The sequence below is a fragment of the Astatotilapia calliptera genome, chromosome 3, assembly GCF_964374335.1.
Source record: "Astatotilapia calliptera chromosome 3, fAstCal68.1, whole genome shotgun sequence".
NCBI classification, from domain to species: Eukaryota; Metazoa; Chordata; class Actinopteri; order Cichliformes; family Cichlidae; genus Astatotilapia; species Astatotilapia calliptera.
This window is the reverse complement of record NC_137424.1, coordinates 60389926-60406580: the sequence shown is the minus strand read 5'-3', so window position 1 is coordinate 60406580 and position 16655 is coordinate 60389926. Positions and strand designations below refer to the sequence as shown.

At 36.8% G+C, this 16655-nt stretch overlaps 1 protein-coding gene and 1 long non-coding RNA gene across 3 annotated transcripts; one reads left to right on the top strand and one right to left on the bottom strand.

The window, feature by feature from the left end:
* The first annotated feature begins 9331 nt into the window (after positions 1-9331).
* LOC113009154 (ladderlectin-like) lies at positions 9332-14141 on the top strand. 2 transcript variants are annotated; one of them, XM_080298748.1, is made up of 6 exons: positions 9332-9471; positions 9563-9657; positions 9896-9978; positions 13039-13173; positions 13256-13370; positions 13852-14141. In XM_080298748.1, the coding sequence occupies exons 2-6, from the start codon at positions 9603-9605 to the stop codon at positions 13914-13916; spliced, it is 453 nt and encodes a 150-aa protein (XP_080154874.1). In that variant the 5' UTR covers positions 9332-9471; positions 9563-9602; the 3' UTR covers positions 13917-14141. The 2 variants fall into 2 exon arrangements, with proteins under 2 accessions (XP_080154874.1, XP_080154875.1); XM_080298749.1 differs by having other exon boundaries at positions 9384-9471; positions 9603-9657.
* LOC145425581 (uncharacterized) lies at positions 10653-11609 on the bottom strand. Its single transcript, XR_013906303.1, has 2 exons — positions 11487-11609; positions 10653-10901 (listed from the first exon to the last, which is right to left on the bottom strand). It is a non-coding gene; the product is annotated as an uncharacterized LOC145425581 (long non-coding RNA).
* Positions 14142-16655: the final 2514 nt, after the last annotated feature.

Here is a 16655-nt window from a genome sequence, read left to right as displayed (position 1 = left end):
TGTGTTTGGAGGATGTGTGCGTGCGTGTGTGCGCGCGTGCGCGTGCGCGTGCACGTGCGCGGGGGGATGGCGCAAACATTTTTCTTGTAAAACAAAGGGGGGCTTAGCAAAAAAAGTTTGGGAACCACTGGCCTAGTGAGTCATTTCAATAACAGTTTTCAGTTGTGGTAATAAACCTTGAGTTTTTTTAATCTGGGCTCCTTTATGTTACCTCCCCTGTCACCTAGCAGAGTCGGGGCGTAACACAATGTAAGGTGAACAATGTTTTAATTAATTGTCTTTATCACTAAGGATTATCATGATTATGATAAGGAAGAACATACTGATAAACATTGTTACCACTTCCTACCTGATACAGTATCAGCTAACAAAATCAAGATGCCTATGCCCGGCTCCTCATAGTGGATTTGGGTCTAAACTTTTACATAACCATTGAATGTCAGCTGGTGCTGGATGTGCTGAGGAGCTGACGTCGCTTTCCTACATAATTACATCAAGTACCTAACGTGTTAAACTTCAGAGATGGAACAGTAACGTTTGTGAAATTATATCTCATTATCAAGGATATCTATATTGAGTCCTCTTAAACTGAAATTGCTTCCTTAGTGCTCATGAGTTTGCTATGCATTGTCTTGCTTATGTAATATTTAGTTATATATAGTCATAATATATAGTTATCTTTTGTTCGCTGCTTACCTTTGTTAGAGATTTTTCTCCTTGAAATCTGTCTTCATGTTTTCTATTCTGTGTGTAACATTCGTTGGTGCAATTCTGGCATTGGTCACATTTTTTTATTTTTATTTTTTTATAAAATTTTTTTTTCTATTTTCCCCTTTTCCCTTCCCCTCCCCTCTTTTTCCCCTTCCCTTCCTTCCTCTCCCCATCCTTTTTACATAAAATATAATTACCATTATATAAACAATCATATCTACGTCTATACATACACATTTATTATCCTAAATAAGTATATTCAAAGGGGGGAGAGAGGGAAAAAAACAAAAATAAAAAACCCAAAACAAACGAACCCCCCTCCCCAAAAAAAAAGAAAAAAAAAAAAGAAAAAGAAAGAAAAAAACAACACCTGCATAGAACCATATATATAATCTTGGGGCAGATATGGGAGGAGGCCATACCTCCCAGTTTTACTTATTAAAGTAATCTATAAAGGGTTGCCAAATTAGGTAGAACTGTTTAACATTATCTCTTAATGAAAATTTAATTTTCTCCAACTGTAAATGATACATTGTGTCTCTTAATAAAGCAGAATGAGTTGGGGGGGGGCTTTATTTTTCCAATTTAGAAGTATATGGCGTCTTGCAAGCAATGTTATAAAACTCAGAGCACGAATTTGTTTATTATTTAAGTTTTTAACTGTAGCTACACCAAATAGTGCCATTACTGGGTCTGGGGGGAGTTGTTTTTTAAAAATATCAGACAGAGTTTTAAATATTTTAGACCAGTAGGTAGCGATATTAGGACATGTCCAAAACATATGTGACAATGAGGCAGAATTCTGGCCACATCGATCACATCTTGAGTCAGCTCCTGGAAACATCCTTGAAACCTTCAATTTAGACAGATGGAGCCTATGCAAGACCTTAAATTGTAGTAGTCCGTGCCTGCAGCAGACAGAAGTGGAGTGAACCAGTTCTTGTGCCTTAGTCCATTGATCTTTAGTGATGTTAGTAGCCAGTTCTTCACTCCAAGCATTTCTCAAGTGGTCCAATGTAGTTGTACTGTCTATTTGCAAAAGTTGGTTGTAGATCCTAGAAATAGCTCCTTTCTTTAGCAGGTTCATTAAGAATAGATCATCTGAAACTAGCTTTTGTGGTTCATCGGGAAAGGATGGAAACGTTTCTTTAATAAAATGACGTATTTGTAAATACTTGAAAAAATCTCTGTTTTCTATGGAAAATTTTTGCTGAAGTTGTTGAAACGAAGGAGAAAGATTATCAATAAACAGATCCTTGATTGTGTGTATCCCTTTGGAAGTCCATAGCTGGAATGTTGATCCTGAGAGCAATGTGTATGCTTGATTATGAATTAATGGTGTAAAGATTGAACATTGACGCCAATGAAAATACTTTCTAATTTGAGACCAAATTTTTAGTGAGTCAGACACTACCGGATTTTTACATTTATGCTTACCCAGATCTGAGTTTGAATGAACCGAAGATTTAAGAGTATTGGAGAAAAAAGTCATACTTTCCATCCGTTCCCAATCAGGTCTATGTTCCCCTCCCCAGAATGACATACAACGTATATTACAGGCCCAATGATAAAACTGAAAACAAGGCAACCCCATTCCTCCTGTAATCTTGGCTCTTTGGAGAAATATCTTTTTTATTCTGGGTGTCTTCTTGTTCCAGATAAACTGAGAGATTAACTGGTCTATTTTCTTAAAAAAAGGTTTTGTGATCAATATTGGGATACATTGAAACAAAAGTAAACATTTGGGTAAAGTGCTTATCCTAATGATATCAAGCGAGATGGGCAGTTTAGACAGTCTTTCCAAGTTCTGTTCAGTTTGATGGTATAAATTAATAAAATTATGTTTAAAAAGGCCAGAGAATTCATGGGTTACAGTTATTCCAAGATATTTGAAGGTATTTGAGATTGTATAAGGAAACGAGATCAATGTAGCGCTATCTAATTTTTCTAAAGAACAAATCGGAAACAATATGCTTTTTGTTAAGTTGATTTTGCATCCAGAAATTTTTCCAAATTCAGTTAAAACTGTCATAATTTTTAGCAATGATTTAGTAGGGTCAGTGATATATAGCAACAAATCATCTGCATAGAGAGACACCTTATGTTCTACACCAAATCTCCTTATTCCTTTATAATCTTTTGTAGAGCGTAATTGAATGGCAAGAGGTTCTATGACAAGTGCAAATAGCAATGAGGACAAAGGGAACCCTTGTCTTGTAGAGCGGTGGAGGAGGAAAGGACTAGAAGTTATATTATTTGTATTAACCGAGGCCTTAGATTTTGTGTAAAGCAGCTTAACTAAGGAGATATAATTAGGGCCTATGCCATACTTTGACATTGGTCATATTTTGAGTTCTCTTTGTGCTTTACTTAGTATTTCATACTTTGTTCTTGTATATGTATACAGACTGTTTACACTTCTGCCTTCGGGACGGAGGTTCAGAAGTGTGAAATCCAGAACATCCAGACTCAACAACTCCTCCTTCCCCACTGCCATCAGACTCTTGTACAGCTGACCTAGTTTTGAACAGTAATAATTATTTTTTGCACATCAGGTTACCCTGCATATAAAGCCAGCATATTAAGCTATAGCTCTTTTGCACACATCTCTGTTTCACACTTTAATATTTTGTCCCCTTTTCTGTCTGCTTCATTTATTTATTTGTACTATTTGTATTTTATCTGTTCTATTTCTATGCCACATCTGGCCCGATTATGGTTTGGTTTTTGTGGCCCAGGCTCATAGAAAACTGGACTGGATGTCCATCCAGGTTGTACACTCAGAGGTCCTGATGACCTCTATACTGTCAGCAGCAGAGTGACTGTGGAGACTGCAGGTAATCTTCCTGTGTCTCTTCAGACTCCAACAAATGAACATCAACCATAGCAAAGAGACACATATACATGTTCCAGGTAAAGTTCATGCATATCCTAATGTAAATTCTTTGGAAAACCTGGATAAGTTTGGTCAAATTATATATGAGCTATTGTACATTAAAATTAAATTTCAATTCACTCAGTTTTGTTTGAGATTAATAATGACAAATGATGAAATGCAGATTGGTAGTGAGTGATAAAGGTGAGTGAAGAAATAAAACTAAGTGCATGATTGGAAACACCCAGCAGCCTAGACCTATTGCAAGCTGTTGCCACTTCAGATGATTTCTCCATGGTCATCGGGCCTTGTGAACTACACTTCTACACAGTCCTCTATGTTGCATTGTGCATAGTATATAGTATTTTTTGCTATGGTGGTTTGCTATTTTGGCTTTTGGTCTTCATCAGGGCCATCATTTAACATCCCGGGGTCAACATTTTAAACATATTCAGTGTAAAACCATCAAATTTTATACAACCACATACATTATGCAGTGGAGGAACTGGACCCCAGTCAATCCAATACTGGATTGATTGGGGTCCAGATTAATTGCAACCTCTTCTAGTGTTGGACAACAGGATGGTGGTGGAAATTGTTGGTCAAAGACAAAGGAAGAGAAGAGCTGGAAGGTCTGTTCGGAGGCGGCCTGAGACAAGGACTATATAACAAGGTTGCAAATGTTGGATAATGAGTCTGAGGTGATATGGTACTATGGGGCCTTTAACCCTTTAAAGCCGGTCAGAGCGGACACGCTCCATTTTGCGTAACTATTTTTAAATCCCGGTAGCACTGCAACCACGTAAGCTAGCGCAATAATTTTTTTGCATATGAAACCGGAGGAGTTGTACTTACATCTTATGCCATCAGCTTGTCCTAGGTCACGGTTTCCTTCCACATATAGCTTTGCAAAAATTGCATAAAAAGCGCTTGCAGCAACAAAAACATAATATTCCAGAAACACGCTTTGCCGATCCGATCAGCTGTTCGTAACACTTCCTACGTCCATCAGCGTGAACTGTCGCATGTGCGCCATGACCTGGCCGAAACCGGAAGTGACGTCATTTTGCGGAAATGTAGCTTTTTACCATCAAGGCCTTATGAGCCTATACTTGTGTTTTTAAAAGTTATGTTTGACTTTATGACTTTCTGTGTCGTTTCTGGGATGCTGAGGACTCATATTGCACTGCTGGAAATCGTTCATTTTGATGCATATGCTGTTATTTTGCAAATTTGCATTATAACATTTATTTTCGTTTTTCCTGCAGTATATGAAAATTGGTGTATTTCAAAAATAAAACTATGAAGACACTCAAAATAAGTTTCCTGTGGTGGGAAAATAGTTTATGCAACTTTTTTTGTATTTACAGTTTTGAGGGATAAGCCTCTTAAATTTCTCTAACTAGAAATATATGTTAAAAAAACAAAAATGATTTTAAATTTTTTTGTAGTTTATTGCAGTTTTTTACAATTTATATAAGTACTATGCACTTAATGCATACATATTATTAATATTTGGGCTATAATGGTTGTATTGATGTATAGCAACTTGAAATGCTCCCAAAAATGGCTCCACATCATGTAAAAATATAATATAAGCTCTGGTGGACTTGGTTCTATGGTAGGTCTTAAAGGGTTAAGCCCAACACTTGGTTGCACTCCGTAAACTCACCATCAGATGCCATTAATTCTTTATTCGGGTAATGTCTTAAAATGTTATGCTATAGTATGTATGTATGTATGTATGTAGGCTCCTGGGTGTGTGCTTGGAATGCCTATTAATATTAAGGTCAGGAATAATCAAGAAACTAGTGTTTCAGGGCAGGAATACTTGAATGCCGACAAGGCTTCAAGAAGATTTCTGCTAATCATGTTTTATGTTGTTGTTGTTATTTTTGTTTGTTGTCCCAAAGTTTATTAATGACTGATTTTCAACCAGATGTAGGTTTAGCATTTTTTATAAATAACATTGTGGTATCATTGTGCAATCCTTAAATGTATTTGAATTTTGTCATTTACGGAAAGTTGGGTCTGCAGAACACTTGCAAATCATTAACCTGTAGATTACACACTGTCCAAAACCCAGATTGTTTTTAGATGTTGCCAGACTTTACAGGAAGGACACAGATAACGGTTGTTTTTTGGACTGTTTGTTGGTTCATCTATGATAAATTGGCAGCTACACCAAGCTCAAAAATCTTTAGATTTAAGCTTCAACCCTAGTAACTGGATATACATATTGCACTGTGAACAACTAAACATATTTTTTTAAACTATGCAATATCTTCATCTTCTTCATGATCAGATGAAATACACATGAGTCCTGAATGTGTCAAGAAAGGTGGAATGGAAGATCAGGTCCACATGTATGTAAACTAATGACAGGACTGCTCTTACTATGGTAAAGTCAGAAAGTAATATTACTATAACTAATGTGATATGATTAAATATGTGATTAATACACGTTACCGTCCATTATATCTGAGAGAGGATAAAACAACTTAAGGTTCAAGGTTCTTTATTTGTCACATGCATAGTTATACAAGTATAACACACAGTGAAATGTAGCCCGACATGCTCCTCGAAATGTGCAAAGATGGGAGGGGGGGTAGAGGAAGAACATTATATATATATGTATAATAATAATAATAATAATAATGGATTGGATTTATATAGCGCTTTTCTAGGCACCCAAAGCGCTTTACAATACCACTATTCATTCACTCTCACATTCATACACTGGTGGAGGCAGCTACAGTTGTAGCGACAGCTGCCCTGGGGCAGACTGACATGTATGGTATATACACTGGGTGAATGTGCAGTAGTAGCAGCAAGCAGTAGTAGAAGCAAGCAGGTGAATTCTGTACATTAATATGAATAGACATCTGACTATTTTACAGAATAGACAATATAAACATATTTAAAATTGCAGGAATTTGGAATGTACAATTACTTAACGTCTATATGTATGTATGTATGTGTATATTAAATATACACATGAATTTATATTGAATATATTGTTTTTGCCTTGCGACCCTGGATTTGATAAGCACAAGAGAATGGAAGGATACTCTGACACACCCACTGGGCTGAGGAAAGAAGACAAGTGTAGTTACATTTTGAGGGTAAAATAATCACTTAAGGGTAAAATTGTGGTCACAGTGGCAGGTGAAAGAGAAATTGAAAGTGTTGAGCAACAATCCTACTAATAATAAATAAAATTGCTGATGCCAATAACATATACTAGGAACATTGCAAACTAAAAATTGCAATCAGGGCTGGACTGGGACAAAAAAATCAGCCCGGGCATTTTGACTAGAGACCGGCCCACCAGGTATTATCGGAAAAGCCATAAAGCCTTTAAATGAAAACACACGCTGTTATGACAGGGATGTAAACTGTCTTGTTGGTATATGTATGATTTCTATGCATTTTACATCAGATAAAAACTTTGGTTGTAAGATTCAGATAATTATTTGTTAAAAGCGAGACATTTTAAATGAGAATAAGAAAGAAAAGTATTTCTTTGTGCCCCCCTTTCCCTGTTAATGCCCTACCTGGCCCCTTGGCAACACTTTGCTAGACCCGCCCCTGCACAGTTACCAGCTGTCAGCTACATAAAAAAAGGATCCTGGTGTTATTTGTCTCTCAGAAACAGTTCATAACTTCCCTTCAATTCATTCATGTCACCTAAAAGGTAAACCTGTTTCTCCATCACCTGTTCAGCTCTGATGATTCAGTAAGGACATCTCCTGGTTTCATCTTCATGTTTCCCTCTAACCAGATAACCAAACCGATATCATGACCAGCAGCTTAACAGCTGTGGCTCCAGCAAACATCATCTGATACTAGAAGGTAATATTAAATAAATTCTAATAACAGTTGATCAAGCTTAAACGTGCAGCTGTTGTTTAGCGCGACATCCACTGGTTTCCTCTTCCTGGCGCAAAGTGGGCGATAAACAAACAAGAGAGAAAAGCCGATCAGCTGATCATTTATCAGTTTCATGATTGAAGTAGCAACAGGAGAGGAAGGGAGAGAAAAGAAGATAAGAAAAGGCAGCTGAAAGTGTAAAGACACAGAATAAGTGTACCTTCCTGTCTTTTTTTTATTCTAGCTGAAGTACGAGACAAACTGTGTTCCTTTTCAGCTCAATATGAAACACGTAATATTTTTTCTGAATACAGGATGATTCCATTTTGTATGGGATGGTTGGCAACTCTACTAACTAACCTTATGAGTAAAATAAAGTTTACTATCAGTAACATCATGACACCTACCCAGCTGTATAGAAACTCCGTCATGCTAGCTAGTAGCAGTACGAGTTATTGTAACTGAGTGTAAAAAGTCAGCACAACAAAAATAAACTCCTAAAATCCTAAAGTTGGTTTATATCTGACCCACATATAGTTCAGTTCAGTTCACCTGACACTCGGACCTGCGGCCGCCTCAGGTCTCTCCTCCTCCTGCCTCCCCTTTCCCTCATCCACCTGCTGGCCTCTGTAGAAGCTCCACCATTGCCACCACCAAACAACTGAGGGTTTTTTTACACATCTGGCAGCATCTGGCCAATCCGCCATGTTTCATCTTTTATACCGTTACTAAATAAAAAAAAAAAGTCATTGGCCCGCAAAAAACGAAAAATCACCATCGGCCCAGTCCAGCTATGATTGCAATAATAACCTGTCTGACCTTTAAGATTCTTGGCAAAATACCATCAAAATCAATGTTCATTGTTGATATCAGGAACAGAGAGAGGAAATGGGTTAAGAAAAAGAATACTAATATTAAATAAAAAAATATGATTAAAAGAAACAACAAACAAAAAACAAGCTTTAGCATTATTAGCTTAGAATAATGATCTTAATTTTGATCACTGGATATCTTTTTTTTTTCTTTACATTTTGGGAACTTTTCTTCCTTTCTTTGTTCTTGTTTTTTTTTTTTTTTGTTTAATGAAATTTTAAATTTAAATGAAGGCGTAAAATAGTTTTGTTGAAAACTGTGCTTTCTACCTCCTTACTGTGCATAGCAATAAACTGAATTCCCTATTGTAGACAAATTCCGAAGCTCCATGTGAGAGGACCTAAAGTTGATATAGAGTAGGGCTGCAACGATTCATCGAGTAATTCAAATAATTTAAATATAAAAAGTTCTTAACACAAATTATTTGCTTCAAAGCGTTGTATAACGGCTTTGTGTTAATGCCAGTCTGCCAGTGTGTTAGACGACATAAAAGCGAGTACTGGAGGTGTCGGAATCTGTTTACACACAACATGAAGCACAAAGAGGTAACAAGCTCAGGTTGAGTGAAAGAAAACGTGTTTCTTGCTTTCAAAACACCAGCACTTTTTCCTGTAATCACTATTAAAACCTTTACTTAGAAAAAGCCAGTGAGAGGCCTTCTTCAAACCACCTGATCAACAAACCCTGTCAGAAAAGCAGACTTTGTAGCTGCTCCATCCACCGCTATTTGTTTTATATAGCAAAAAGAATCTGCAGTAAGCCTCCACAAGTCATCTTAAAATATGCAGATAATCTATACCCTAATTAAAAAATAATGATTTCATATTGTTTATGGTTCTGAGCATATTCTGTGTGTCATTATCAAATTTGGGATTAAACAAGATGTGAATTGAGGAAACATAGAAGGAAGACCTTGAGTTTCTGTGATTCACATGCTTACTTTTGAAAAACCAACAGTGTGGGATGTGCTGCCCTTTGATTTGTTGACCAATAAACTGATAAAAAAAAGGGTCATACACAGATGAGAAGACTTATCTAAACACAGATATGGAGATAAGTTAGTGTATATAAGATCCTTTTTTTCCTCTGGTCCAACAGATTCACACAGGAGAGCCACCGAGTGAATCCTTCTTCTGCAGGTTTACTGTGACTCTTTGCCCCAATTTTCTCCTTCACACTTTAACTCACTCCATGATCATTAATAATTTTTCTGTATTTGTTCTTTTTAAGCTCACTGATCATATTCTTTGTCTCCGTCGTCTTCAAAAAGATGTTGACTGTGTCTCTGCTTGTTTGTGCCTTAATTGCTCTGGCCAGAGCTGATGGTGAGTACAGGTGTTTAAGCTAATGTGCTAAACTCTTGACATAGGATTAAATCCTCACAAATTGGCTGTGCTCTCGTCAGGAAAAAAAAATAATTGAAAGAGTAAAACACTTCATGTGAACAGAGTCAAAGTAAATATGCAGAGAAAAGCAAAGAGGGAGCCTTATCATGATGACACAATATCATACAATTACTCACAATTCTCTGCTTGTTTTCACTAATTTTTCACCCATCTGCAGCAACTTGCCCTGATAATTGGAGTGAGTTTGGAGGTCGCTGTTTCCATTACGTTTCAGTACAGATGACCTGGGCTGAGGCTGAGGTAAGACAGAGGATTGTGATTCACTCAAAAATGTTGACACTGTGCTTAGTCTTTGGACATTAAGCCAACAGTTAGTTTGCTTACCCCAGTTACCCGAAGATAAATAGAGTCATATTCTGATGTTGGTATTTTCATGAACGCAGCTCTGCACTGAACACTGTTTTCTAAACAGGCATATTTATTGTAGAATTTGCTTGTCAGATCATTCCATCTGACAAATATGCAGGAGTAATTTCAAGTAGAAATTACTTCTGCATATTTTTACATTTCCCTCTCTTTAAATTGTGATATAACAAAGATTGAAGATGTATTAATGACAATTTCAGTAACATACTCTGGACTTCATACACAGCAAATCCAGCATGTCCAAATTAACACTGTCAGATTTGATTTCAACACTATTAAAGTGTCTATATGGGTCCACACCAGAGAGTGTTAATTTAACTCTTTTTGGAGAGTTGGTACGTTAACTCTGATTTAGTGTTAAACACCAAATCTGTCTGGAGTTGATAATTTAACACTTGGTGTTAAGAGTTTATATATTAACTCTCAAAGAGTATTTTAGTTTAACTACGTAAGAGTTATCTTCAAATTCATTCTAAAAAGCGGGAATTTTACTGTTCTGAACTTCTAGAAATTTCTTTTGGAAATAAACATTTACTAAAAAGATGCAATGGTTTTTGAAAAACATTTATTCTGAACTGTGCACCACAATTTCAAAACATTTTCTGAAAGATGTAACAGTATACATGTTCTCACTTTCATTAGAATTTTGTTTATCAAAAGGTCTGACATGGTAAATGCAAATAACAGCGTTCTCATCACTTATTTCTTCAATACAATATGCATGTCCTTCATTCATCCCTTTGTGGAACTTCAACGCACTTCTGCTCTCCCCCATATTCCATCTTCACAAGCATATCCTGTGTGGAGATTGAATAAAAATTAGTTGACACTAATTAATGGCACAAATAATCCAGTAAACAATTGCAGCACAGTAAAAAAAAAAGGAATCCTCTTTGAGCCATTACTTGTGTAAAGTATTTTCCCAAAAGACAAGGACACAGGCAACAGGTAATACTGAACTAAATGTAAAACCTCAACCTTTTTCATTTTTACCTAAACCGTGTGCACAAAACTCTGGAGGGATCTATGCTACCGTAGAATCGAGTCAGGACGTCAGCTACTGCTGTTTGCTCGTTTTTTGGTTTTTTTTTATGGGCGATCGTTTTCAGGCTTCAAGTAGCACCATTATACCAACATTTCACATTCTAGACATTGTTTTAGGTGTATTTGACCAAACGTTTGACTGAAAATTCACATGCAAGCTTTTTTTCAAGGCTGTGGTATTTGCCCGCAAACAATACCTTTCAGCTAGCTAAAACAGAATGTTATGCTATCAGCGAGCAACATGGCTAATGCCTTTCACACAGCTTTGTCTCAACTCCAAAGAGCCACAGAAGTAAAAGCTAATAATAATTGAAACAATCTTTGAAAAAATGACTTACCAAGCATGGCAAACAACTCAAATATGTAGAGCAAAATGTTCTGAAACGGCTTCACTTCAGCTTCGATTGGAGCCGTGCTGAGGGCGGAGTCTGTGAATTTACTCTGTTGGTGTCATAGCCCCTGTAGGAGTTCAGAGTTATGAGGTCAAGAGTTAATGTTTCCATTGTAACACCTCCAGATTTGACAGAGAAACACTCATTTTTAACACTCGATTTTAACTACTATCATTTTACACCTCAGAGTTACATTAAAAGAATGTGACTCTGCTTAGAGTAAAATTAACTCTACTTTTGCAAGGAGACTATTAACACCAAAAAATTTAACACTTTTGAATTTGCTGTGTATTTTTAAAAATGGCATTAAACGGTATTCTAAAAATCAGTTACATGTATTATGATTAATTTTATTAAAGAACAAAACACATCAATAGCATTCAGTAAGAAGGTTTTACAGATAGGTAGAGCTGTGGGGTAGCTTCTTGTCTGTAGAAAACTCTTTGATCATTAAGATGTGACGATAGTTTCAAAGTAATATAAATGAAGAGCGGCAACAAAGACTGAAATGAGAAATATATTACTATTTTATAAAATATCTCAATGCTATGGTTTAGCTAAAATGATAGAATCACTGAACAAATTTAAAAGGTATAAATATATAATGCAGCAAGCCTGTAAACGAAGGTGCCACCACACTGCAACACCCTCATCTCAGAGTGATGTTGAATAGCTAGTCCATGATTTTATTTTATTTTTTTTTTTACTTCTTGGGTTTAGAAGAGGCTATTCTGAAAACTCCTGAAAAACCTTCAGTTGATCCAAAACACTGCAGCAGTAGTACTAAGATGAACTAGAAAGAGACACCACATTTCTCCCATATTAGTTTATTTTCGTTGGTCCCCTTTTAAATCAAGAATTGATTTTAAAATCATTCTACTCGCAAGACCTAGAAAGAAGACACGTTACATCTCAAAACTTCTTAGCACCATTTTGTCCATATTACTAACATGGAGGCAGAGCCTTCTACTTTCACTTAGCTATGAGTTCTCTAGAGCTTTGTTTGCTGTGCTTTTTTCTGATAAAAGCTAAAGTACTAATTCAACTTCTTTAGTCAAATAAAAGTGAAAAAGTACAGGCTCTGAATGTACTCAAAGTAAGAAGGTAAAAAGTAACTCTTTGAAGAACATTTCCACTAAATATTTTTTTTCTGCAAAGCTAACTTAATCTTTTGTTATAATAATAAAAAATAATGTTAGTATATGTACTTTGTTACTTCCACCTCTGCAAATAAAAACTCCTTACAGAGTAACTGTGACTTTTTTTTTAAGCTTTGACATGCTAGTAGTGTACAAATAGCTTACTGCCAGTGAACTTCCTAAAGAGCTCCCAATAAATGCAACCAGATTGAAAGTGTGAAAAATTACATCTATGATTGAGTTGCCAAATTGCAGATAAGTCCCTTTGGTCCAGATATTTATTTCAAGTAGCCACGTTGTTCTCCAGCAACCATCTCCTTTTGAGTTTCTGTGTGTCTTTTTGTTCATCTCCACTGTAGAAAAACTGTCAGGCCATGAAAGCACACCTCGCATCGGTAAACAATGCTGAAGATAATGAAAACATTCAGAAGGTGATAAGAGCTGCATCATTGAATGCCACACGAACATGGATTGGAGGCACTGATTGCCAGATGGTAATTTATCCAAAATAAAAGCTGATCTTAATGAGAGAAGGACACTTTGAACTTTTAAATCTCTGTTTTATTTCATCTTTAGAATGATCTCTGGCTCTGGAGCGATGGCAGTCATTTTTTATTTTCAGCATGGAAACCAGGGCAACCAGACAATTGGGAAAGTAACGAGGCTTGTATAGAGATAAATCATGGTGGAGGTAATTCCCTAAAACATTATTTACTGAAATGTCTGAGCTGTCTGAATAAACATTGTAATGTGGCAAGTCATAAATGATAACTAGCTGTTTAAATCCTAAAGGGGACTTTACTAGTGCATTCCACAGTCTCTCAGATTCCACAGCACTTAAGAGACTTCAAAACATCAAGTAAAGCTAAAACTCAGATGATATTGATAATGACAGCAGGTTAATTCCATATATATTAGTACAAGTAAAAGGTTTGAATAGTGGATGCCAACCTAGGGGCTGTAGCCGCTAGGTTTCACTTCTACTATACAGAGATAATGAACTGGACCTCTTGACTATGTTGAGTTTATAGACTTTACAATTATCTGTTTATTAATAATACTAAAATCAACATTTATTACATTTGCATTACTTTCTTTAAAACAAAGAAAGTAATTGCCAGTTTCAGGTCAACAGTTGCTCTAACTGTCTCCTGTGTTTTTTCTGGTCACAGGAGGCAAATGGAATGATGTAAAGTGTTCCACTCAACGTCCATCCATGTGTGCCTTTACTCTGTAAATGATGCTGAGCCGATGCAAAGAGTTGCTGCACCCACCAGATTTTGTGTCATCAGCTTCCAGTATTAGCAGGCCTTTTTTTGTTTTCTGATTCACTGTAACAGCAAACAGGAACTGGATTTCCTTTTAGTCCTATACATTCTATAATGTTAAAGTGAGACCATGTGGACAAACATGCTACATGTTTCATTCTGCAGTAATAAATAAATAATGACTAAAGATAAAACATCATTTTAATTCTGTTTTTCTTCCAAAGTAAGAGTAGACCTCTTGGGGATGACATTACAAAAGCAAAGTATTTTGTATGAAGACTCGTAACTGGCATTCAGCAGGGCAACATAGCAGGTGATGAACTGGGTCATACTGGTCTTTTAACACTTTTTTCTTTTTTTTGGCTTTCCTGCATTATCATAGAAACAAGAGTTTCTTCTTTCTTTATAGTGCCATTTACAATATCCATTGTAGGAGTAAATTCCAGCAAAGTGCACTTCCTTTTACAGTCGTGCGTATCTGCACATCATTTTTGGCATCCACCAAAGGAAAGGGGGAAAAAAGCCTGTTGCACATTGTGTCAAGAAAGTGTTAATCCTAGAAACATTGCAAAACATTTCCTAGCAAAGTGGGTGATCTGTGACTTCTGTGCAACCAACTATCCCAGATTGCATTTCGTCCAAAACTCAAATGCACCACTGGTGGAGGATAGCGGCTAATACTATGAGTAAAGTTTGAAATATTACTGCTTCTGCAACACAAAATAAACATATTTTCAGGTGAGACTGTAGATGTGTAAATTTCAAATATCTGCTTGATTTATCAAGACATCACATATTTGCAAAATATGTCTTGTTTATTTCAGTGTTTTACTTGTTCCAGAACAAATCGGTTTTGTTGAGATTACAGTTAAATGAAAACGTCCAGGCATGAAGCTTAAGTCTTACTTGGAGAGCTGTTAGTATATTTTGAAATCAATTTTTCACTCGTTGTTATCTCCTGATGTAAAAATGCGCTGTTCTTATTTTAAAAGCTGACTCTGAATTAAATCCAACAGAAATATTTTAATCCAGGAGTAAAACATTTTTACGAGGAGCAAAAATGGCATGTTACTATATGGAGAACCTGAAGACTGCTCCAGAAATGATCATGTAATGTTATCTGCACATTTAACACTTTAGCATCTCCTAGTGGTTAGCTTGGATAGTGTGGTCAAGTGATTTTTTTTCTGGGTTGCTTTCCTTTAGGGACACATGAGTAGGAGGAGGCATGAGGGCTTTTTAGTACTGGCAATTGCACAGTGGCTGTATCCAGTTCACGGTCTGCAGCCTTAACGGTCCACAAGGGCCGCATACTCAAAGACTGCTAAGGCCTGAAGTGAGAGGCTTGTGAAATGGGACGGTCTAACCAACACGTTCTCACTCCCAACTTGTCAAACGTGTGACGCATGGTCAGGCTCCCTCTGCTTCACTTATCGACGCACAGGGTACCCCCTCGCGTCGAGAATTGACGTGCAGGGTCCTCTCATTGAATACTATAGAGCTCCCTAACCGTTGCTTATTGACCACAAGAGATTGCCGCGGAAGAGCCTGTTGTTCGTATATTTATACATTTCCAAAATCACATTGTAGTGACCTATACAAAACACAATAAATTATATAATGTAAACAACTACCTGAGAAACAGCAGATACAGCAGATACATTAATTATAGGCTGTTACTTTTGTATCGTTTATTGCATTTATGGAGGGAGTGGTGTATGCTGGGTAATGGCACAGCTAGCTACTGGGTGACTTTATTCACCCGCTTCGGCTGTTATCAGTCCATACAATGGGCGTTATTAGCACAAATCAGTCCCATAGATATGGGCCATCTCCTGCTAGATTGTTCAGAAGGTTGTTCTCATCCATCCAGATGGAGGATCACTAACAGGAGCATGGGAAGTAGTGATGGTAAATTTGATTCTTTTTACTGAATCGAGTTTTAATGAGTCACTCACCAAAGTGAATTGTGTTTTTTGAGTCATTTGATTCACTGAGTCAGTTGACCAGAGAGTGCAAAAAATTTACATTTTCACTCAAACTTAATTTGTTTCTCCTTTCATGTAAATCCCACTACTCAGATGAATAATTCTAAAAAAAAAAACTATTTTATAGAGCAAAAAAGAGCAAAAACATTTCTAAAATTAAGCAATTTCCTATCAAAACTGCTTAATAAACATTTATTTTGTTTATTTTTATTTTATTAGTATTTTCCTTAACTGTGTTAAATATATATTTTCTCATCTAAATGTCCACTGAGCTGTGAGCCAGGGGGCGGTAATGCGCCTTAACATTGGTGCCAACCAAGAAGAAGAAGAAGCTGTGAGCCAGGAGGGAGGGGGTGAGTGAGTGAGTGACTCGTTCGCTCTATGATTCAGCACAGGAGGGAGGGGGTGAGCGAGTCCTGAGTGATTTGCCTACGCTTACGATTCAACACAGGAAGGGTGAGTAGCTCAAATGTGTTGTTAGCATGTTAGCAGAGCAATGCTACTGTGAACTGAGGAGCTATTTTCTTGATGTGAGCTTCTACTCAGGGTTTTTTCTTCCAGTTCAGAGCAGAAATGCTTTTGTTAAGAAACTGGCTGTTGTTACCTGATAATGTGTTTGGGGCGGGGGGCGGGCACTCCTGTTCTGATTCCTCTCCTTACCAACTCCTCATCAGTCCCTCATAAATCAGGACAAGCAGTGGTCTGGAGTTGGCTTTTAAT

Excerpts from the sequence above, each read along its gene's own strand:
- LOC113009154 (XM_080298748.1), top strand. The coding sequence starts at position 9,603 with ATGTTGACTGTGTCTCTGCTTGTTTGTGCCTTAATTGCTCTGGCCAGA. Across the intron at positions 9,658-9,895 it reads TGCTCTGGCCAGAGCTGATG|CAACTTGCCCTGATAATTGG; the intron begins GTGAGTACAGGT and ends ACCCATCTGCAG. Across the intron at positions 13,371-13,851 it reads AGAGATAAATCATGGTGGAG|GAGGCAAATGGAATGATGTA; the intron begins GTAATTCCCTAA and ends TTCTGGTCACAG.